We start from the raw sequence: 24,325 nt of genomic DNA, 5'->3' as shown, positions 1-24,325 counted from the left end.
TCCATTTCTACAATATATCCAGAATAGGTAAACCCATAGAGACAGGGAGCAGATTCATGGTTTCCAGGGCTGGGAGGAGTGGGGAATGGGGAATGACTGTTTCATCAGCATGAGCTCCCCTTTGAGATGATAAAAATATTTTGGAACTAGATAGAGGTGATAGCTATGCACTACTGTTAATATACTAAATGCCACTGAATGGCAGGTGCACTTGAAAATGGTTGATTTTATGTTGTGTGAATTTCACATCAATGGAGAGAGGAGGAGGGGAGGGAGAGGGAGAGAGAAGGAAAACAGACCAGATTTAGGAAGAGAGCTGTGGAATATAGAAGGAGCTTTGGATTTAGAGTTAGGAGACACAAATTTGAATTCTGACTCTTTCTCTTACTGGCTGTGACATAAAAGTCAAAGAAAGATGACATTTCTGGGTCTCAGTTTCTGCATCTAAATTAGAGTCAAATACCTCCTAAGGAAGACCACGGTGAGCACTGAGATATTGTATGTGAAGACATATAGTATGGGTCTGGGCACAAAGTTAACACAAACACATAACTGAGCACAAACCCTCCCACAGAACAATGATAGGATTTTTACAGGTGGTACAAAAAACAAAAACCTGTGTAATTTATGTTATACCTAAAACTGTTACAATGTAATAAAAGTAACTTGGATTAATAACTCACAATAGATAAAAATCATGACAATTTTCATAAATCCAAACACTGAAGAACTAGGTGTTTTGTAATTATAGTTTACACTTCATTTATCTGGCCTCAGGGCATTAATTTAAATCTAAAAATTTGTGTTATAGAAAATTCTTCCCTCTAGTACCATGTATAGTAACCACATAAGTTACTATATTTCATAAACTTAAGAGCCAGATATTTTAAATCTTGAATGTCTCAGGAATCAGGAATCCACTGATTAAAAGTGTTGCTGGATCCCCCTAGGGAAGTGCCCACAGTGTCACTACAAGCATTATTGGTTAATGTCCCCCCATCATTCCTAAAAGGGACCTCTGGCCATTTGCCAAAATAACTGTCACCTGGTAAACAGAAATCCAAGACTTCCTGAAGATGATTGGATACAAGGTTTGAGCTTATATTGATACATTGCAGATATTAGTGTCAACTTTAAAGATCTTAAAGGATGAAGAATAGTGGACGCTTCATATCCTCATTCAATTCACCTATCTGCTGCCTGTAAAAAACAAAACAAACAAAAACCCCAAATAGATTGTGGTGAGTGACAGTGGACTTTAACAAACTTAACCAATAGGTAGGTTCTATCATAGCTGCTGTGCCAGATATGTCTTCACTGGAACACATCAGCACAGCTTCTAGCACTTTATATGTGATTATCGATCTGGTGCACGTGTTCTCTTCTTGATTCCTATCAATAGAGAGAATCAAAAGTAGTAAACCTTTATACAGGAAAAATAGCAATAGCTATTCACTGTTTTGCCCCAGGGGCTCCATTTCATAGGAGTTTGCAGGGACAGGTAGTCTTGACACCACACACATCATCATACTAGTCTGCTACCTGATGATATGCTAATTAGAGTAGATGGGCAAAAAGTAGAAGAAAGCTGAATGTCGGGGGGTAGCAGATAAATCCTGCAAAGATTCAGGGACCTCTTCCATTGGCAATGTGCTTTGTCTGGGGCATTCTAAAAAAAAAATCTCTTCTGGCTGGGTGTGGTGGCTCATGCCTGGGTAATCCCAGCACTTTGGGAGGCCAAGAGGGGTGGATGATTTGAGGTCAGGAGTTCAAGACCAGCCTGGCCAACATGATGAAACCCCCTCTCTACTAAAAATATAAAAATTAGTCGGTCAGTAGTGGCATGTACCTGTGTAATCCAAGCTACTTGGGAGGCTGAGGCAAGAGAATCACTTGAGCCTGGGAAGCGGAGGTTGCATGAGGCGAGATCGCATCACTGCACTGCAGTCTGGGTGACAGAGTGAGACCCTGTCTCAAAAAAAAAAAAAAAATCCCTTCTAAAGTGCAGGACACATAGTTGTATCTTGCCCTTTCTGCCTTTTACACAGAAGTACAGCACTTGCTGGGCCTCTTGGCTTGTGGCAGCAGTATAACCTATTTTCCCATTGATCAGATAACTCAGAAGGCTGCCAGTTTCAGGTAGGACCTAAAACAAGAGTCTATAACAGATTTAGGCTGAGATATCAGCTGCCCTGCCGTGTGATCCACACAGCCCAGCAGATCTTTTTTTTTTTTGAGATGGAGTTTCGCTCTTGTTACCCAGGCTGGAGTGCAATGGCACGATCTCGGCTCACCGCAACCTCTGCCTCCTGGGTTCAGGCAATTCTCCTGCCTCAGCCTCCTGAGTAGCTGGGATTACAGGCACGCGCCACCATGCCCAGCTAATTTTTTGTATTTTGAGTAGAGACGGGGTTTCACCATGTTAACCAGGATGGTCTCGATCTGTTGACCTCGTGATCCACCCACCTCGGCCTCCCAAAGTGCTGGGATTACAGGTTTGAGCCACTGCGCCCGGCCCCAGCAGATCTTATAACACTACAGGTATCCATCCTGGGCAAGGATGTTCTGTGGATTCTCCAGCAGGTCCCAACAAGAGAATGAAAGCTCAGGCTCTTAAGGTTTTGGAGCAAGGATCTGCCTTCTGAAGGACAGAAATGCCCTTTATGTGTTAGATAATTCCTGGCATGCTATTCTGCCTTAGTAGAGACTGAGATCTCTTCAATGGGACATCAAGTGACTCTCTGACTGCAGCTGTCCATTGTGAATTGGGTATTGTCAGTTTTACTGAGTCATAAAATAAGGTGAGTACACCAGCGATTGATTTTATGATAGAAATTTTACATTTTGGATCAAGCAAGTCTGGAAGGGGAAGGTGAATTCATGAATAGGTGGCCTAGACTCCCACTTCCCTTATCTCTGCTGCACTCTCACTGAAATTGGCTTCATGGAGAGCTCCCGAGGACCACTTGAGGGAGTTCATAGGTTGGTGCCTGCTTTACAGATTGGCACAATAAATGAATGCCAGCCAAAAAAAAAAAAAAAAGTACAGTACAGCCCCACTCAAGGGTGACCTTAAAAGACAATGGTGAAAGGAAATGTTCAGTCAGTTGATCTGTGAGCATTAGAGCAATCATTTTCTTTGTATGAAGGGAGAAAGAACCATGACAAGGGTATATGTGGAATACCAAAGTAGCAAGTAACTTAGCTGGTTGACCACTAGCCTGGAAAGAATAATATTGGAAAATAGGGAACAAGAAAGTCTAGGAAACAAATATGGATGTACCTTTGGGAGTGGGAACCAAAAGTCTGTGGACCTTTGTGTCTCACATTAATGCTAATCAGAGAGTATCCACTGATTACTCTGGTTTGTGGTGAATCTCAACACCCAGTAGACGAGATGACTCATTTTATAGATGCCATCTAGTTTTGGTGAAATGAACATGAATGAAGTGGCCATGGTGACAGGAATGGAAGCCAAGCATGGACCCAACAGCTTGGGCTCCTTTTCATAAAATCTAATCAAGATACTTCTGTAAATGATCAACCTGTCAGCAGTATAGTCCAATGCTTTACCCGTGACAAGGCACGTTTCCTTAAAGAGAACAGCCAGACATTTGGTGGCAGTTTGATTACACTGGACCCTTCCCACCCTGTAAGAAATAGTAACTCATTTAAAACATCACGGTTACTTTGGATTGGCCTTCTCTGACTTCAGTGCCTCTACCAGCACCATCATTCAAGGGTTTATAAAATGCCTGATCTACCAATATGAAAACCTGTACAGCATTGCCTCATCAAGGGATGCATTTTATGGCAGAGAAGGTGCCACAAAGGCATATGAACACTATATCCACTAGTCTCACTATGTACCCTGTCTTGAAGAAGCAGACTGCCTACGAGAATGGTGGAATGAATTAAAGACTCAGCTAAGGTGCCAACTTGGGGACAAAACCCTGCAGGTTTGGGGATGTAACCTAAGGAAGGATATGAGCTGAATCAGTAGCCAACATATGCCATTGTGCTCTATGTAGCTAGGATACATGGGTCTGAAGGAAGACCGAGAGGCAATGGTAGAATTGGCCCATCTCACCATCACCCCAGTAACTTAACATTCAAATTTTGAGTTTCCTGTCTCAATTCCTGCCTGATTAAAGGTACTAGTTCCTGAGTAGAAAGATTACTTCTTCCAAGTAAAAAATACAGGGAGTTTGATACTATAATGACCACCTGGTCATTTGGACTCCTCATGCTAGAGGGCAAATAGGTAAATAAAGGAGTTTCTCTATTGAGGAATATTAGGCCCTCTTTACCATGAGAAGCTAGGGCAGCTGCTACACATTGGGAACAGTGAGGAGTGTCTAGAATGCAGGGGATTCACTGGGGCATCTCTTGCTTCTTTTGAGCCCACGGATAATGGTGATGGAGAAAATACAGCAACTATGTCTGACAAGAACAAGGCAACTAAGCTTTCAGAACACTTGGAGCTGAAGTCTGGGTTTTCCATCAGGCAATTAACTCAACCAGTCAGAGTGCTGGGCAAGGGTGAGACAAATCTAGAATTGGAGTCAAAGAGAGATGAGGACTATTATCAACAGCATCCTTCAGATCAGCTGCAACAGAGCAGACTAGTTTATTTCACAAACCCTCTTGTATTATGTCTTTGTAAAGATTGCATCTTGAAGGAATCTCTACGAAAGACTGGGCTTGTATTCCCCTTTCTTGTAAAAAAAAAAAAAAAAAAAAGTAAGGACATCTCATTCTTACATAATCGAAGGCACTGTATTTTATTATAGGAGCCAGATAAAATGAAAAGCTTGGGCAAATCTGAGTTGCGCAAAAAGGCTAACTGGCCCTGGATACCTGTTATACATCATTTTAGATTCTCTTTTTTTTTTTTTTGAGACAGAGTTTCGTTCTTGTTACCCAGGCTGGAGTGCAATGGCGCAATCTCGGCTCACCGCAACCTCCGCCTCCTGGGTTCAGGCAATTCTCCTGCCTCAGCCTCCCGAGTAGCTGGGATTACAGGCACGCGCCACCACGCCCAGCTAATTTTTTGTATTTTTAGTAGAGACGGGGTTTCACCATGTTGACCGGGATGGTCTCGATATCTTGACCTCGTGATCCACCCGCCTCGGCCTCCCAAAGTGTTGGGATTACAGGTTTGAGCCACCGCGCCCGGCCAGGATTGCCTCTTATACTGGCCCTGCTGCAGCTACCGGTTCTGTATGATCTCTGACTAGCTTCACGTAGGTACGACTGGCCAGTACTGCACCTCAGCCCTGCACCACACACCTTATAATTAAAATTATAATTATAATTTTTTAATTAATATTAGGAAATAGTCTTATTACCCAGGCACAAGAAACCTGGAAGGTCAGTAGGATTAACTCCCTGACTCATGAGAGCCAAGAACTGATGGATAGACATTTTACCTTTCCTCCCCGGCTAAAACAAGTGTCCTGAGATGCATGTCATCTGAATTCTCAGGTGGTCTCGGGGGTTTCAGCAACCATTTGTTTCTAGCAGCAGGAAACTGTCCCTCTCTCCCTGCTTCACTTCCCCATCCTACCTTCTCTTCCTCCCCAGCAAAAATTCTCACACGGGCTCTGCTTTCTGGAGAATTCAGCTAAGATATCGCTGACTCCTCTCTTTTGCTTGAAGTCCACATAATCTGTTAGAAAATCCTGTTGGAGTTACCTCTAAAATAAGCCCAGGCAATTTCTTACTACATTCCCTGCAAAAAAGCTGCTTCAAGCCAGTACCATCTTTTACTTGACTAAGAAACATAGTAGCCAGGGTGATCCTACTAAATGTAAGCCAGTGGCTCACATCAGCATTTTGGGAGGCCGAGGTGGCTAGATCCCCTGAGATCAGGAGTTTAAGACCAGCCAGACCAACATGGTGCAAACCTGTCTCTGCTAAAAAGACAAAAAGTAGCCAGGCATGGTGGCACATGCCTGTAATCCCAGCTTCTAGGGAGGCTGAGGCAGGAGAATTGCTTGAACCCAGAAGAAGCAGCTTGCTGTGAATCAAGATCACGCCATTGCACTCTAGCCTGGACAACAGGGCAAGACCCCATCTCAAAGAAAAAAGTAAGTCAGGTCTTGCTTTTTGCGTATGTGGCTCAAAATCCTTAATATCTTCTTATCTCATTCCATATATATGTATATTTTGTTCATTTGTTTGTTTCTCTGCCAGATATTAGCCTGGATTCCTTTTTTAGCTTTTTCAGGTCCTTATTCAAATGTCATTTTCTCAGTGAGGTCTTCTGTTATGGACTGAATATTTGTGTGTTCCCCACATTCATATGTCCTAACCCCTGATGTGTTAGCATTAGAAGATGGGGCTTTGGGGACGAAATTTGTTTATGAGGGGGGAACCCTTATGGTTGAATTAGTGCCCTTATAATAAAAAACACAAGAGAGATGATCTTGGCTTTTTGCTATGTGAGGATAGAAGGAGAAGATGGTCAAGTGCAAACCAGGAAGCAGCCCTCACAAGGCAACAGATCTGCCAGCACCCCGATCTTGGGCTTCCAGTGTCCAGAACTGTGAGAAGTAAATGGTTGTTGTGTAAGCAAGCTACTCAGTCTACGATGTTCTGTTAGAGAGGCCCAAACAAAGACACCTTGCTGCCATTTAAAATTCAACGTCCAGCATTCCTTCTCCCTCTTCCTTCCTTTATATTTCTCCATTATACTTTTCACCATCTGACATTCTCTGTTTCACTTTTTTTTTTCTTTTTGGATATTCCTGTTAGGATGTAAGCTCAGTGGGGTCATTTATTATATATCGATGCCAAAAATAGTACTAGTATATGATAGGTGAGCAATAAATATTTATTTAAAAAACAAAGAAGGAAAGAAGGAAGAAAAATTTATAATAAAATGCCACCAATCTAGAGGTTGTATTTCTGGTCATCTCAAATCTTTAGACCATGTCCATAAACCAGAAATATCTACAAAGGGTATTGATTTGGAAACACTGCCATTGTAAAGCCCACTAAAGACTTTCTCATGGTAGGGTATTTCATTTATGCCTGTCCTTAGATCCTCTTTATTCTCATGCACAGAGCCCTTCCCTAAAAGTAGCCTTCTAGATTCTTGGCTTAAGAAAAGATTGAAATAACAAAATATAAAGTGACAGTACCTGGCAATAAGAGGAGACAATTTCAGTCTCCTCTCTGGAGTTGTATAATTATGAGAATGCACAGGCTTGGGTAAGATTAAATTAATGCCTGGAAAATATAAGCCAGAAGGTTCATGTATCATGTAAATACAGAGATCATGTTTTCTAAAAGAAAAATTTGGACATAAGGAAGCTCTTTCCAGGTGCACAAGTGATGTGGAAAATTTAGATTAAAATGACGATGAAGTATTTGAATTTCTGGAATACTCTGATGGCAGTCTTTTCAATGAGACTGTGCCATAAACATCCAGGGCACCTGTCACCACATGTAAGAGAACAATATTTATAAGCTGTCTTAAAAATCACAAGTGCCAACTTTGTAATTAAAACATTGTTTTGAAAATTTCTGGAATACCCTAAATGTTCTTAAAGATTCACACAGAAAGGAAGCAAAGTAGGTAGGGTCTGATATCTAAATGGAAGACTTTAAAACCCAGTCTGTAATTTTGAACAAACGGGGCCATTTTGCCCATTCTTAAAATTTTCAAATGCTATTTTTTAATTAATGTAATAAAAGGCAGAGATTAATTAAGTATGTTGACCAGCTTCAGTAAAAATGGCAACAGAGTCAGTATGAAGAATTTCACATCATATCGGAGGCATTAGAAACTTGCGAAATCTGTTTTTAAACTATAGACTTGAAAAGGTTGCAATGTTTAGTAAATTTCTGTGTGAAGAGTCTATCAAGGGACAGGCTAAGTGCAAGCCATAAAGAAAGTAATCACCATAATAATATATTCGAAGAAAAACCATCACATTCAAAGGTCAGGTAGTTTCCACTTATTTAAAAAATCCATCTGTTAGGGTTGTTTGAGTCATAGTGAATACACTTAGAAAATGCCAAATTATTCCAAAGCCGAATTTCTTAACTTGTGAGTGGTCAAGGACATCTTTGAAGATCTAAGGAAAGTTATAGAGTCTCAGAAATGCACTGATTGAGACAAACTTTCACATAACCACAGATTCCTAAGAGCACAGCCACGAACTCCTCGGAGGCCCATGAACTTTTGTCTGATAAACCTTAATCCAAAGGGTAACAAACACATTTTGTACAACCAGAAAATACTAAAATAGTCAAATAGATCAATTTAACTGAATTTCTCAGCTCTGGACAAAAAACAACTATTCTAATAAATTGATGAATTCAGACAAACCTAATTCATTCAACACTATGCTTTATGCATTATGAATGAGTTTTCTATGCTTACTGCTTCATCAGAGGTGATTTAAGAAAATGGACGTAGGCCCCAGGATAGCTAGTTTGTTCACACAGATGAAAACTGGACATTCTGGATCTAAGCCTCTGCTATCATGTCTGAATGGGCTTGATCTCATCAAAACTGATCTGATTGTTGAGCTTGGACTTTTAAACACACACAATGCTGCCTCCCAAAAACATCTTCTCTGGCCCATGGTGCCTGCCATGCGGGGTCTTCAAGTCATCCCTTTGGCTCAAGTTACTGAGATATGCAAATTCAAAAGGATGTTACCAGGAAGGCAGAAAAATACTTCAGGAAGGTATATATGAAGCTGTGTGAAAAACACTTATATGATACAAAATAATTTGTAATTTTCTTCGTAAAAATTCTTTGTGATTTTTTGGAAGTTACATAAAAAAAAAACATGGAGATTTCAAGGGAAGGCATGCTTGTTCTGGAATGCTTCTAGGTGCCCCAGCTATCCCAGGGAACTCTTCTCCTTTTCTCTTGCCCAGGAGTACTACATTTGGAAAGCTTAGGAAGCACTGGTAAAGTTAATATTCCCTGAAGGTGGCTGTTCAGAGTAATGCCTTTCACATGGTTTTAGTAACATAAGCATAGGGCCAGACAAGTGATGAGAGAAGGGGAGCTCCATCAAATGTCATTTTAGTATCTGAAAAACTAGCATCCCAGATAATCAGGAAAAATATTAAGGCAGAATTCCATCTACCCTAATATAGCAATAAAACTCAAGGACTTTTTGAAAAAGAATCCTAAAAGAGAGTGAGGGATCCAGTGGAATGACACTCAAGTACCTCCAGAGTCATTCATTCATTCCTCTATTAGATAAATATTTATTGACTACCTATTACATGTCAAACTCTTTTTGGGCACTTGGAGTATATAAACTGAAGAAAATAGACAAATGACAACAAAACAAACTAAAAAGCTTCCTTTTTATTTTTATGGGGGAATACACAAAGACTCTTGTGAAAACAAATTAAAAAATAAGAATAAATTATGTGGTATATTAGAAGGTGACAGGTGCTATGGGATAATTTTGTTTTGAAAGCAGGAGTGTTCAATTTTAAACAAAGTGATTAGTAAAGGCTTAATTGTGAGGATAACAGTTAAACAAATACTTGAAGGAGGTAAGGAAGTTAGCCATGAGGACGTCTGGGAATGCAATGGTCCAGGGAGAAGGAAGGATGGAATGTGAGGAGCCTGACACATTTGAGGCCAGCAGAGAGGATGAAATGAAAGCTGAATTACTAAGAGAGAGTAATAAAAAAATAACATCAGAAAAAATAAAGATCTGGATCATGTAGGGCCTTTGGGGCCACCATAAGAACTTTGATTTTTATTTTGAGATAGCCAGGAGGGTTCTGAGCAGAGGCAGGATACCACCTGATGTACATTTTTAAGGATCTCTCTGGTTGCTGTGTGAAGAATAGATTGAGAGCAAAAGTGAAAGCAGACCAGCTAAGAGGATCCTTCCATAAACCAGAAGGCAAGGCATTTCAGGTCCCTTAAGAGAGCCAAAGAATTGCAAATCTTAACTGAAGGAGTAAAGGAGCTTTGCTACTATCTATGTGGCGGTTGCAGATTTTGAGGTGGTACTGAGAGACCAACCCTGTTTTTAAGTGGTAGACTCCCACCGATGGCAATGAAAATCAAGGCTAAGCAGGTCCCATGGGCCTCTGGACTTCATGGTTCAATAGGAAGATCTATTAATATTAGTAATTTATCCTCAAAATCGGGACCTCTTTGAGAATGAAAGCAATGCTATTAATCACAATTGAATGACAGATGTAATGGGGTTCAAGACACTCTATCCCCAAATGTAACACCTTGGCATTTGAGAAAACAGCAGAAGCAGAAGGTCTCCAACTTTTCCCTGCCCTTCTTCCCTAAAGCAGGTCATACAGTAATTCTCTGGCCTTCCTCTAAAGTAGGTCATAAGACCCTCATTTCAGAGGGGCTCTCCCTACACCAGGAGAAAAAGAATGAAGACACAGAGACACCAAGATGAATTTGAACAAACCGGACTTGCTAAGATCCCCCCCACCAACCATAGTTTATTACAATTCAATGATATCCTTTTGTCCTCCAATCTGCATGACTGTCCATAAAAATATATAGTTTTCTCTGTTCCTTTGGGTCTTTATTACTGAAGGCTCCAGTGTCATGTAAAACTTGTATTTAATAATTGTTTCATTTTTTTTTCTTGTCAATCTGTTTTTTTTGGTGTTGTTATTGTATGGTCTCAGCCATGCATCATGTGATAGGTAAAGAAAAGATATTTTCTGCCCTCCAAGAGGAGGGTCCATTTGGATAGGGATGGAACCTGGACACCAGTGGATGCTTCCATAAAGAATCTGGAGTTCATTAGGGGAGGAAGGTCAATTTGTTGAATTAATAAACATTTTTTAGCTTGGGAAAATTTAGAGTTAACAATCTAGATGAGACTAAATCAGACTCAAAGTATTAATATGTTTGTGTTGAGTTTAAGAATAATCTATCTATCTATCTATCTATCCATCCATCCATATATATATATGGTATTTTGAGTATTTGTATTAAGAGAAGTTGTTGACCTCATTGGGATATCTAATATATTGGTCTTGCTATTTCAATTTAAAATGTATGATTAAGTAATTTATTTTGACTTGTGATTTAAGTTGTAAAGGAAATTAGAGGTTTTAATAAGTTTACCTGTATAGTGCTCACTGGGAGGTGGTAAATTTTCTATAATTTTGCATGTATTACTGGGAGAAAAATGTGTTTCAATGAAAAGGTGTGTATTGACTAGAATACACCCTTCCAAGTTTCTCAGTCTGATTCTATGGGAATTATTATACAATGTTGTATATTGTAGATAATTGTAGCGATACAAAACAATTTTGTCTGTGATTGTCAATTCTGTCCTGTATGGAAAAGCTTCTATGAATTTTCCTCCCTCACTGGGGAAGAAGCTAGTTTTGCCTCCATCTACATTGTCATTCTGATATTCCTAATCTATAAATATGTCTAGTTTGTGGGACATCCTTTATACCAGTTGTAATATCTTACCAGGTTCCTCATTATGGTGGGTTAAAGCATCCTCCTTCAAATTCATATCTGCCTGGAACCACGGAATGTACCTTTACTTGGAAATAAGGTCTTTGTAGATGAATTAGGGTGGGCCTAAAACCTATAATTGGAATGATGCAGGGAAGACCATGGATTGCCAGCAGCAATTGGCACCTAGGAAGAACCAGGAGGATTTGTCCCAAGAGTCTTCAGAGAAAGCGTGGCCCCGCCAATACCTTGATTTCCAACTTTTAGCTTCTAGAACTGTGAGAGAGTCCACTTCTGTTGTTTTAAGCCACCCAGTTTGTGGTACATTGTTATGGCAACCTTAGGCAGCTCATATACACTCATCAGTGAGTTAATTAAGATCTTTGACATGGGTTCAATTTGTAGCTGTGTGAGAGTTACAATTTTACCTTTCTTTGAAAATGTTGACAGTATTAACTCATTCATACCACCCAGGAATCTAGTGAGTCAGGGACTATTACTCTTTTTTTATAGATGGAGAAACTGAGACCCAGAGGAACTAAGCAATGTTCCGCAGAGCATATTTAGGAAATAGCAGACCAAGGTATTCAACCCAGAGGATCTCACTCCAGGGTCTGGCTGTCTAAAAACTTAGCATTTCTGGTACTTACAAGTTTAATATAATAGATGCTTCAGAATTTTCTAAGGATTGGGAAAGTTTCATCAAGCATTCAAGTACTTTAAAACAAAATACATTAAATTTGTTTTCATTTAAATGATTTATTATTTTACTAAACTTTATAGGAAATCAGTTATTAAAATATTATTAAGAGATAAAATACTCCTTACAGTAATTATTACAATTAGATTTCCAAGCAAAATAATAAATATATAGAAAACTCAATAAAGAACTAGGTTTTACATTTATTTCTTTAACAAAACAAATATCAATTTACAAAGCCAGTTACCCCCATTAACTTTTTTTTGTGCACAGAAACTGCTCCCAAGGTCATCAGAATTCACCTCCCAAGGACATTAGAATTCATCTCCCAAGGACATCAGAATTCACCTCGACTGAGTTACGAAGGGAGTAGTAACAAATTTTATTGTCTATTAATATGTTCATCCCAAGTGAATAAATCAAACTCTTTCAGCTTTCAGGTCAGAATTCTTGAAAGCTCTTGGAATACCATGTCTCCACCCTCCTTCTCCTCCCCTGAAAGTTCTTACACCCAACTCCTACTGGTTCTTCAGGAGGTAGCTCAAAGCCTTCTCTGAACCCCATTTTAAGTGAGTATCCCTCATCCCTACTAAGAGCCCACTTACACAGTTATAACTCTGTGTTTATGTAATTATTTGATTAGTATGCAGCTCCCACACTAGACTGTAAGATCCCTGCAGACAGGAACATGTTCTCCATTAAATCCAGGGTGTGATACAGTGTCTGGAATATAGTCAGTCCTTAATAAAGCTTTGCAGAATGAAGGAAGTGATAAGCAGTGGAGAGGGCATATGGCCTGTCTTCAGTGGGGAATTCCCCATTGTGTGTCATATTAGAAGGACCCAGTTCTGTGTCTCCTACTTCAGACACCAAAAGTGGCTGGGGGACCTCCTTCCTCTGTCTACCTCCAGCAGCTATGACTTGCCAGCCAATCAGATATTCCCATGCAGGATACCACTCTCAAGTAGGTGATTTAAAGACACAGGGACAGTTGGGAAATTATTGATGACAGCACATAGACAGTCTGGCAGCTACAGAACCACAGATGTCCAGTGGCTGTGGTTTCTATATTGTCTGTGGAATTGTCCTAAACAGATGATTCACTGTGGCTCCAGCTCCTTGCCCACTGTAGGCCTTGGCCTATTTTCAAAGCCTGGTCCTAAAATAATTCTGTAAATGACATGTTCTTTCAAAATATTTTTTCTTCCTTAAGCTAAACAGAGTGGGTTTCCTGTTGTTTACCATCAGAAATATTGATTTAAATGCATACATATGTCTAAATATATATATGTACAGGTATATAGATATATTCCCTCTCTATATACATTCTCTCTCATATATATATATAATAGACAAATTTTATTGCCTATTATTATGTTCATCCCAAGTGAATAAATCAAGTCCCTTTAACTTTTAGGTCAGAATTCTTCAATCTGCTTTGAACACTGTTTCATATGTATGGGAAAGGAGAGAGAGAATGTAAGAGAATAATTCACAGAGCCTGGAAATATGAAACGAAATCACCTTTACAAGTGTGAGGCCATGTTTGGGGAGCACGTGGGTGTGGAAGCAGAGGGCTTCTCTTTAAGTTGGAAGCAATTGTTATTCACGTTACAGCCACTGATTGTGACTAAAACCACTGCGAAATATACAAAACATCCACATTTCTTTAAGTGTGGAACAAAGATGACTTGGAGATACATGAGATTATTTTAGGGTGGAGTGCCCACTCGGCATTAAATAACACCGAATCACACAGTGAGAAAGTATTTCCTTTTTCTGTTGTCTTTTCATCCTTTCAATAGGACCAGGGACACCAGGCCAGATTGCTACCCCTTTATTACTTATTAACACTTTGTTGGCTTCCTTTTTAACAAAGAGAAGGCAGCTATAGGTTCAGTATATTCAGACAATAGTCTCTAGCTAGAATTTAATTATATTTTTGTTGTTGCTGTTTTTAGTTTTCTACTACCTCTTATTCATACCAAGTCATGCTAATTTTCCACTTGTAACCATTCTAAATTTATTTCAGTTAGAGAAGTGAGTCAACTTAAAAACACTGAGTAAATAACAGCACAGATGGAATACAGGGCACAAAAGCCAAAGATGGTGAATGATTGTCTTCAGTTTAGTAAACACTGAGAGAGTCCATCAATTAGAGCCACAGATACACTACTCAAATGACTAAAAACAGAACCTGAAAACAACTTCTTCAGAAACGTATCTGAAGGCATGCATGGGAACAAACCACTTCCTTCATTGAAACTCAAGACCCAAGATGGCAGTGGGGTTGGAAAAGGCAGAGGTGGAAATTATCATCATGAGGAAACTGAAGCAGGTCGGTTAAACAAATACAGTAAGGCATGTCAGCAGTTTCTTGAGGAAGAATCCACACAAACCAAGAATGGTTGTCAAATCCTATCTACCTTCTCCTTCAGAGAAGGAAGGATCTTCTCATGCACAGAAGCAACAAATGGCAACTTTCTGAGCAAGAGAGGGTGATGGGTCAATCTTGTTATCCTTGGTTTTGAGATAATACGATCTATAATTATATGCCAACATTTAAATTTTATTCTCTTCTTTTAAGTTTTCTTAAATCAGTAATTTTCAATTGAAGAGAGTGATTTTTTTTTTCAAACTACCTACATAGCAAAGATTCTAGAATGTTCCACTGGTGGTGGGGGAAGTGGGCATCCCAGCTCTCCCTCACCTTCCACTCAGGCAAAGCCAATGAAAGTGCATCATGCCCTTTTGGAGGGGAGGATTGAGGAAAAGACACAGCATCAACTTCAGTGAGGGCCACAGTCCATAACTGTCTCCCCTCCATCCATAAGACCACGGGGCTGGCATACGGGTGGTAGGGCAAGATATCTGTTTACCTTTCAGAACAATAGTCTCTGAGTAGAAGATAAGCATTAGAAAGAGTTGTTCCCGGCACCATAATAATTTGTAAAATGTCTAAGAAGTGGTTATACAGCAATCTTGATGAAGGTTGCAGAAGTAATGCAAATAACTCTACAAGAGCAAAATACCTTACAGTTAAACCCTGTGTGAGCTCTTCAAAAACTTTAAAAAGAGGTACACTCTGAATAATATAAAACTTGTGAGGGAACATGCCTCAGTAGTAGATCCTGTATAAGTTAAGTAGACCAAAAGGGGTCGCCACCCAGAATGGCTTTTAAATGACAAAGATTTAGTTTGTTTCAGCAGGGAATACCTTCCGTAACTTAGATACAGTCTTTCTTTTCCTCCTTCCCTCTCTTTCTTCCTTCCCTTCTTCTTTCCTTTCACTGCTAACTTCCTGTTTTCTGAGTTCTTGCATCTGACGAATAGCCCCCAAGGTTATCTGTTGGTTTATTGGACATGACTTGTTTTCAGACTTTTTTTCTCCAGAGCTTATGACCATCAGGGGAAAAGTGGTACGGTGAGACACACTTTTCATCTGCAAGTGGTGGCTTATGGGTGCAGGCTCCGTAGTGGATGATATGATATTTCAAATCCTGACTTTACTACTTACGAGCTGTGCAACATTGAGCAGATTACTTCATTTTTATTTTTTTGCCTCAATGTCTTCATCTATAAATGAGGGTAATAATATCACCTACTTAACTGGATTCGGTGAGGTTTCATTGGGTGAGTTCCTGCAACATGCTGAGAACAGGGCTCCCCCATAAGTAAACACAATATAATTATTAGATGTACATGTTTTGCTTCTCTCATACACTTTTTTGGGGGCAGCAAGAGTTCTACCACCCCCAAAAGAGTTGAAAATTTTTCTGCTGTTGCAGATGGTTGTAGCCATTGTTCAAAAGAGACTACCATATTGTTTTACCCACATTTTTCATCAAGTTTCTCTTTTCCATCTCAGAATAACTTTATTCTTCAGAACATACTTCCTCACTCCCCATTATTCTTCCTCACTCCCCATTAGTCTCAAGGTCCGATCCTCCTTGCCACTATCTTTACCCAATGACTTCTTGTGATTCAGTGCCTTCCCTCAGACTATTCTCATCAGTATCATGTCATGACCTAGAAAGTACCTAGTTGAACCTTCTCTTTCACCCAGAAGGAAATTTGGCTCCTTCCAATCAGTCATCTTACAAAGTTTCACAGTTAGTGAAGAAGGATTGAGGAGATTGCTGGTTTCCTGACTCTTGTTCCATTGCTCATTTTCCATTACCCTTTCTTTCTCAACTTTTGATGGCGTTTTAAACAGAATGTCTCTGAGTTTCTTTGCACTGTCCGAGCTACATCTCTCTTCAACGACTTGAATTTCTGCCCCTGTTAAGTCTCTGAAGAAGGGATGTCTTTGTATTTCTTTCTCCTCAACAGTGGACATCCAGAGACCTGGCATATTCATGTGTTCATTCATTCACTTAAGCTTTTTTTTTTTTGAGTGTCTAAGTAGTTCCAGGGTTTCAGGAATTCAGGGTTGAATGACAGTGTCCCCGTGTTAGAGAAGCTTGTGTCCTGGTTGTGTGGGCATGCAAATAAATAACAAGTTACAGGAAAGCAAACAATGCCGAAGGGATAAGCAGAGAACGCTTTTGGGAAGGAGGGTATACCTCACCCAGCCTGAGGGTCACAGGTCAGGAGAAGCTTCCTGCAGGGTTAATACAGAATCTGGATCTGGGACTAGGCATTAGCCAGAAGAAGACAAGGGGCAAATGTGCTTTAGGCAGAGGGGCTGGAATATGGGAAGGACGACAAGGGCAGCGGTAATAGCAGGGACCTTTGGGGAAGTGCCAGAAGTTCTTTTCAGTTGGAGGGTGAAGTTAGAGAAATTAGGAGCAATGAGGTTGGAAAGACTTGACTAGGTCTTGAAAGATCTGGTAGGCGGCACAAAAAAATTTTATTCTAGAGGTGACAGACAACCCATCTGGAGGTGTAATCAAGAGGGTATTACACCTTGTACACGTTTTATTCTGTGGTAGCAGCAAGGAGAATGACTACCACACTATTTGGAGGTTACTGAACTAATTAATTCAGGTGTGCTAAGAAAGGAGGGTATCTGAGAGCAAAGAAATACATCTCTGAGCTGACATATTCATCATCTACTGTTAAATAGTCTTAATGAGCTAAATTCTTGAGAAAATCTAGAAGTGCAACTTTCCCATTTCTTTTCATCTGCCAACATTTTCTTTAATAAGCTGCACTTTCTTACCTTAACTGGATTTAACTAGCCCAGGTTGTTTTACTAGCCTTTCTTTCTGTTCTATTTTTAACCAATCAAGAGAGACTTTATTCCCTTGCTTTTGTCTACAGTTTCAATGGTCACTGATCTAAATTGCTGTTAAGAAACAGATTGTGTGTGTACAATCTTATTTACCATCAGGTTTCTAATTTGGTAACATTTAACATGCAGATAAACGTACTATGCTTTTATGAAATTTCATTTCTTTATACCTCTACCATGCCTATCACAAAGCAGGTTCGGGATGCACTATTTCACTGGCAGTTCACATTTGAGTAAGTAACTTACACATGCTGTACAGACAGTTCATTTTAAAAAGGGGACCTGATTAAACTTTTGTCAACAATTTGATGAATCAGCAGAACTCCCATCTAGAAAAACAAAAAGAGGAAATACATATTTTTGCAATTTTTTATTACCCAAGATAAGCTCAAAGGGGTCCATTCCTGAGTTGCCATTATCCTTATTAATTCAAATAAAACAGATTTAACCAGGGTTAGGTAAAGTGCAGAATAGCAGCTTTTTGGAAAGAACAACTCTTGCTGTCATTGTACACCAAAGTTTTGTAACCTTTTCCTGTGTGTGTGTGTGCGTGCGCGCGCGCACACACACGCGCGCACACACACACGTACACACCTTCGGGCTGTTCTTGAGCAGCTTTTGTGCACTTCGGTCCACCTCTGCAGGTGCCTTTTGTCTCTGGGTCCTACCCTGACCTCTCCCGGGTACTCACAGAGTCTGCGTACTGGGCGGTAAGCTGGGGATGCGTTGAATATCCTTGCAGGTGACTCTGAAGTCCTCCTCCTGATGGCACTCGCAGGGTGGAGACAAACACCCCTTTCCGCCCAGGCCCCTGGGCAGGGCAAGCAGCAGCACCAGCTGCAGCAGGTTCGCCGGCCTCATTTTCCACGGGACCCGGGGCTATTTCTCCATCCTCCGCAGTCGCCTCATTCTCGGCCCTCTGCACCTCGGGTTACCCCAGGCCAAAGGAGACCCGGGAGCGGGAGGGGTGGGAAGAGGGAGGGCTCCAAGGGGTGTGACCTCACCGCTGTAGAGGAGGCTGGAGAAGGGGAAGAAGAGGCACTTAAGTGCTCCGCTTCCCTAGGCAACCTCGACCCAAACAAGCCTGCTTGCTGCACTCTCCTTGGCTGGACCCACGCAGTCCGCTCCGTCTGTTCCCTGACACCCAACACCCGTCCTGGCTGTCCCCTCTGTTTTTCAGCCCGCTCCCCCTCGCTTCTCCTATTAGTTCTCTCCAAAGTCTAGTTTAGATGCCCCCTCCTTTCCTCGTCTTTAATTCCAAGAAGCCACCATCCCTCGCGTGTAGCCTTCTAAACACCCTGTCTGCGGGGCACCCACTCGCACGCACTTCTTATCCAAAGTCCCCGCGGAGTGGACCGTCCCCGGGCGGACCAATGTCCTGCAGAACTTCAGCTCCTCCTGGCCAGAGACACTTTTGCTGAGAGTCGGAGTCCGGCGCGCAGCCTTGGCCAGCCCGCGGTGCGGCTGAAGCCGTCGCCCGCACCCCTGGCGGATCCTCGCTGCTACCCAGCTCCAGCGGCCACGCGCGTGCTGGAAATCGACTGGCAGCCGCAGCCTCAACCTGCAGCCAGCGGCTCCACGAGGCAATTCAGAAACTGGACTTTGGGGCCATCTGCTGGGATGAATCAGGAATGGCAGAAACAGTTCCAGGTTCCCTGAATGGGTTCAGTGTGGAAATTCTGGTCGGCCCAGGAATTTTATTGAGCCGTATTCTCTCTAGAACATGGGAAGAAAAATAATACTTAAGTGGCACACTCACCATTTTTTGCACAGTAGCCAAAAAATATCATTACAAACATAAATGAGATTGTGCCTATTTCCTTCTTAAAAGTCTTCAATTGCTTACTTATTCCTCTTGGGATAAAAGAAATGGCAATTCTTTCTATACTGCACAATTCTTTTTACATGAACTTGGCGAGGACAGGGAGGAAAACGCTGTGGTGATGGAAATCAGAAAAAAGATTAAGAAAGATTGACTGGAAAAAGACAGAGGGGATACACAGGGTTTCTATATCTTAATTAGGCTGGAGGTTAAGTGGATGTATACATTTATCAAAATTCATTAAACTGTACAGTTAAAATATGGGGATTCCAAATTTTACAGAAGCTTTATTCATAACCACTAAACGAACTAAATGTCTCTCAACTAGATAATGGATAAACACTGATACCTCCATATTGGAATACTGACCAATGAATGAATGAATACTGAAAAATGAATGGAGTGCTGATACAACATACACAAATCTTTTTGTTGTTGTTTTTGATCACCATGACATTGTTACAGAACAAATCTTGAATGCATAATGTTAAGTGAAAGAGGCCAAACTCAAAATATTATGTATTTATATGTAATTATTCATATTAATGATTCATTTATATAACATTCTCAAAAAGGCAAAAACTATAGGAACAGGAAAAAGATCAGTGGTTGCAAAGACCTGGGGTTCAGAGGAAAGGCCGACTAGCAAATGAACACCAGAGAATTTTATGGGTAATAAAACTGTTTTAAATCTTGCTTGTGGTGATGGTTCCATGATTTGTTAATGTGGTGAATCACAATGATCGAGTTTTGAATGTTAAATCCACCTTGCATTACAGGGATAAATCTCACTTGATCATGATGTATTTATCATCTTTTTAATAGACTTTTTAATTAGATTTGCTAAAATTCTGTTTAAAAGTTTTACATAGATGTTCACAAGGGATAGTAATCTGTTATTTTCTTTTCTGTAACTTTTTTGTCAAATTTTGGTATCAGGGCAATTAAGTCTTCATCACAGGGTAAATTGGGAAATAGTCCTTCCTCTTTACATTTCTATAGGAGTTTCTATAGAACTGGTATTATTTCTTTGCTACTTATTTGGTAGGAGTCACCAGTGAAGCTGTTGAAACCTTGCATTTTCCTTATTGGAAGATTTTTAACTATAAATCCAATTTCTAAATATAGATATAGTGCCATTCAAGTAGCATAATTCTTCTTGGGCAGTTTGTGTCATATAATGTATTGTCTCCTTATATTTATATAATCTATTCTAATGTCAACTCTGTTATACCTGATTATGGTAATTTGTGTCTTCTTTTTCTCCTAAGTACTTTATCCAGAAGTTGATTAATTTTATTAATATTCTCAAAGAAGGAAATGCTTGTTTCTTAGATTCTCTGTTATATTTTCATGTTCTATTTCAATGATATATGCTCTGATCTTTACTATTTTATTTTTCTGCCTACCTGGGGTTTAATTTGCTCTTCTTTATTCCTTAAGGAGAGGTTTCTTAAGACTGAAGTCACTGATGTGAGACCATTTTTCTTCTATAATATTGTATGTGTATAGTGCTGTAGACTTGCCATATACTCCTTTAGAGACATCCCACAGGTTTTGATATCTTGAAATTTCATTTTCACTCAGTTTAAAATATTTTTAATTTTTCCTTTAGATTTCTTCCTTGATTTGTGGATTCTTTAGAAGCATGTTATTTAGTTTCCAAATATTTGAGGAATTCTCAGATATTATTGTTATTAATTTCTAAATTAATTACATTATATGCAGGGAAAATAGTTTGCATAACTTGAACACTTTTAAATTTAATGAGACTCATTTTATGATTCAGAATATGGTCAATCTTGGTAAAATGTTCAGTATGTACTTGAAAAAATGTGTGATCAGCTTTTGTGGAGTTGTGTGCTCTACAAATGACTTTAGGTCAAGTTGTTGATACTGTTGTTTAAGTCTTCTGTATTTTTGCTAAGTTTAAAGTCTACTTGTTATATCAGTTGTTGAGATATGGGTACTGAACTTTTTTAGTACAATTGGAGATTTGGTTTTTTTCCCCTCATTGCATTTCTAGTTTTTTTCATGTAATTTGAAGTTCGAGTATTTTGAAATTCTATTATTTGGTAAATAGGTGGTTAGGACTTTTATTTTCTTGTTCCCTTCATTGTTATTCAATGGCCTTCTTTATACCTTGTGATAGCTTTTGCTCTTTAATCTACTTTCCTGTTGCTGATAGAGCCAATGCAATTTTCTTTTGATCAGTGTTATCATTGTATGCTTTTTTTCATACTTTAACCTCTGTGTTTTTATATTTAACATGCAGTTCTTATAAATAGTGTAGAGTTGGGTCTTGCTTTCAGTCTCACAATCTCTGCCTTCTGTTTAAGTTTTAAAGATCATTTACATTTGATGTCATCGTTCACATTAGGTTTAAGCAGATAATCTTGCTATTAGTTTTCTATTTCCCCCACTGTTCTTTGATCCAATTCTTCTTTTATTTTAAACATATTTTTATATTAATTAAGGAACTTTTATGATTCAGTTTAACCTTCTTTGCTGAATCTTAGCTATAACTCTGGTTATTATACTCATTGCTTTGAGGTTTATAGGATGTACCTTCAAGTTATCATAGTCTACATTCAGTTGATAGTACATCAATTTACACATGGTTTAAAAGAACCCTTCAACACCATGCTTGTTTATATTCAATTTCTCCTCTGCTGCCTAACCTTTATGCTTCTGTTGCCATACATTTTACTCATACATAGGTTATAAATCCTGCAATACAGTGTTGTTATCTTTCAAAAGATTCAAATAATAAGACAGTTACCTCTTCTGGTCTTTCTCATTCCTTAGCATTGATCCATGTCTTCCACTGGTCTTTCTCATTCCTTAGCATTGATCCATGTCTTCCACTGGTCTTTCTCATTCCTTAGCATTGATCCATGTCTTCCACTGGTCTTTCTCATTCCTTAGCATTGATCCATGTCTTCCACTGGTCTTTCTCATTCCTTAGCATTGATCCATGTCTTCCACTGGTCTTTCTCATTCCTTAGCATTGATCCATGTCTTCCACTGGTCTTTCTCATTCCTTAGTATTGATCCATGTTTTCTACTGGTCTTTCTCATTCCTTAGTATTGTTGATCCATGTTTTCCACTGCTGTCTGTCACTTTCCTTTTGCTTGGATGACTTGCATTAATTTTTTTTGTCATACATATCTGCTGGTTATAAATTATTTCAGCTTTTGTGTGTCTAAACAAGTATTCATTTTGTCTTATTTTAAAAAAAGGATATCACTCCTAGGGGTAGAATCATAGATTGTCATTATTTTTAACTTTCAGTACTTTAAAAATATTGCTTCATTTTCTTGTTGCTTGCATTGTTTACAAGGACAAATCCGATGTCAAAGTTTTTTTGCTCCTTTATAATATGCTTTTGTTTTTCCCTTATTCAGGCTACTTTTCAGACTTTGTCACTGGTTGAGAGCAATTTGACTGTAATGTGCCTTAATATACTTTTCTTCATGTTTCCTGTGCTTGGGGTGTTTTGAGATCCTTGGATTTGTGTGTTTATGGTTTTCATCAAACTTGGGAAATTTTTCAGCCATTGTTTCTTCATATATGTTTTTTTGTTCCCTTATCTCTTTCCTCTCTTTTGAATATTCCAATTATTGCACTTATTAGGCTAACTAAAGTTATCTCACAAAGAGAATATTGATGCTTTTCTGAGTAAAAAATTATTTTTCTTTTTGTTTTTGATTATGGATAGCTTCTTTTGCTCTGTCTCTAAATTCAGTATTCTTTTTTTGGTCCTCGCATAATATTTAATCTTCCACTAATCCCATCTAATGTAATTTTTATCTCATAAATTAGATTTCCATCTCCAGAAGTTCAGTTTGGGGCATTTACAGAATATTTTCCTTATCTCTTTGTATAATACTTTTTGAACATTTAAAACATAATGATTGCTTTGATATCTATATTAGTTTCCTAGGGCTGCTATAACAAAGTACCACAAACTTGGTGGCTTAAAATAAGATAAATGAATTTGTTCACAGATCTGGAGACTAGAAGTCTAAAATTAAGGTGTGGGTGTGGCAAACTTCCTCTGAGGGCTTTGTGGGTGGATGTCTCCTTGACTATTCCGGGTTTTTAGTGGTTGCTGGGAATCCTTGACATCCCTTGGATTATATCACTGCAATCTCTCCTCTCCAGATTGTGTGTCTCTGCGTCCAAATTTCCCTCTTCCTATAAGGACATCAGTCGTTGTATTAGGATCCATGCTAATTCATTAGAACCTCAACTTAATTTAAATATCTTTAAAGATGCTACTCCCAAATAAGGTCACATTCACAGGTACTGGGTATTAGAATTTCAAGATACCTTTTTGGGGAACAAAACTCAACCCACAACAGTGTCCTTGTTTGATAATTCATATATATATATATAGATAATTATATATATATAAAATGAATTATATATATATATATATTTGTCAATTTTGGGTCAGTTTAGATTGGTTGATTTCTCTCCTGAAAATGGGTTGTATTTTTCTGTTTTTTTACATTTCTGATAACTTTTGTTTGGATGGCAGATATTGTAAATGTTACCCTTTTTGACACTGGATTTTTTGCATTCATGTAAATATTCTTGAGATTTGTTGTCAGATGTAAATTACTTTGAAACAATTTGGGATTTGTGGATCTTGGTTTTAAGTTTTGTTAGGTGGGACTAACACACATGTAATCTAAGGCTAGTTATTCCTCATTCCTGATGCAAGACCCTTCTGATTACTCTACCCAGTGCTCCATGAATTATGAGGTATTTCAAATCTGGTGGGTGGGAAGAGTAGCTATTCCTGGTTCCCTGTGGGCAGCAGGCAATTTTACCTCCAATTTTGCTAGTTGCTTTTTGCTCCAGCCTCATTTGTTTCACGTGTGTGTAATGATTAGTATTCTGCTGAATCTTCCATGGAGACCCTTTATAGTTTTCTGAAGTTTTATCTCTACATAGCTCTCTCCCTCCTGCAGTTTGTCCTGCAAACTCCACCTACCTGCATCTTCCCAGACTCTCAGCTTTGTCTCTCCAGTTTAAAGCATCCATTAGGTTCTACCTGGGTTTCCTCTCCTTGCTTTATGATCTGGAAACTCTCTCAAGGCAGTAAGTTG

General features: G+C 39.3%; 2 protein-coding genes across 3 annotated transcripts in view; both read right to left on the bottom strand.

The window, feature by feature from the left end:
- Positions 1-18,305, bottom strand: part of TSHR (thyroid stimulating hormone receptor) — a 157,196-nt gene extending 138,891 nt beyond the window's left edge. For both annotated transcript variants that reach the window (XM_035261204.3, XM_035261205.3), the window contains exon 1: positions 18,074-18,305. In XM_035261204.3, the coding sequence (XP_035117095.3) occupies positions 18,074-18,243 (170 nt within the window). In that variant the 5' untranslated portion in view covers positions 18,244-18,305. The remainder of the gene's footprint in view (positions 1-18,073) is intronic.
- The window catches only part of LOC144577239 (uncharacterized), a 28,998-nt gene continuing 22,934 nt past the window's right edge, over positions 18,262-24,325 (bottom strand). Inside the window, exons 3-4 of the mRNA XM_078333183.1 lie at positions 18,710-19,037; positions 18,262-18,400 (exon numbers count right to left, since the gene is read on the bottom strand). Coding sequence (XP_078189309.1) covers positions 18,262-18,400; positions 18,710-19,037 — 467 coding nt within the window. The remainder of the gene's footprint in view (positions 18,401-18,709; positions 19,038-24,325) is intronic.

Source organism: Callithrix jacchus, chromosome 8 (assembly GCF_049354715.1).
Source record: "Callithrix jacchus isolate 240 chromosome 8, calJac240_pri, whole genome shotgun sequence".
NCBI classification, from domain to species: Eukaryota; Metazoa; Chordata; class Mammalia; order Primates; family Cebidae; genus Callithrix; species Callithrix jacchus.
Note: the sequence above shows the minus strand (reverse complement) of the source record. Positions and strands in the feature narration are given on the sequence as shown.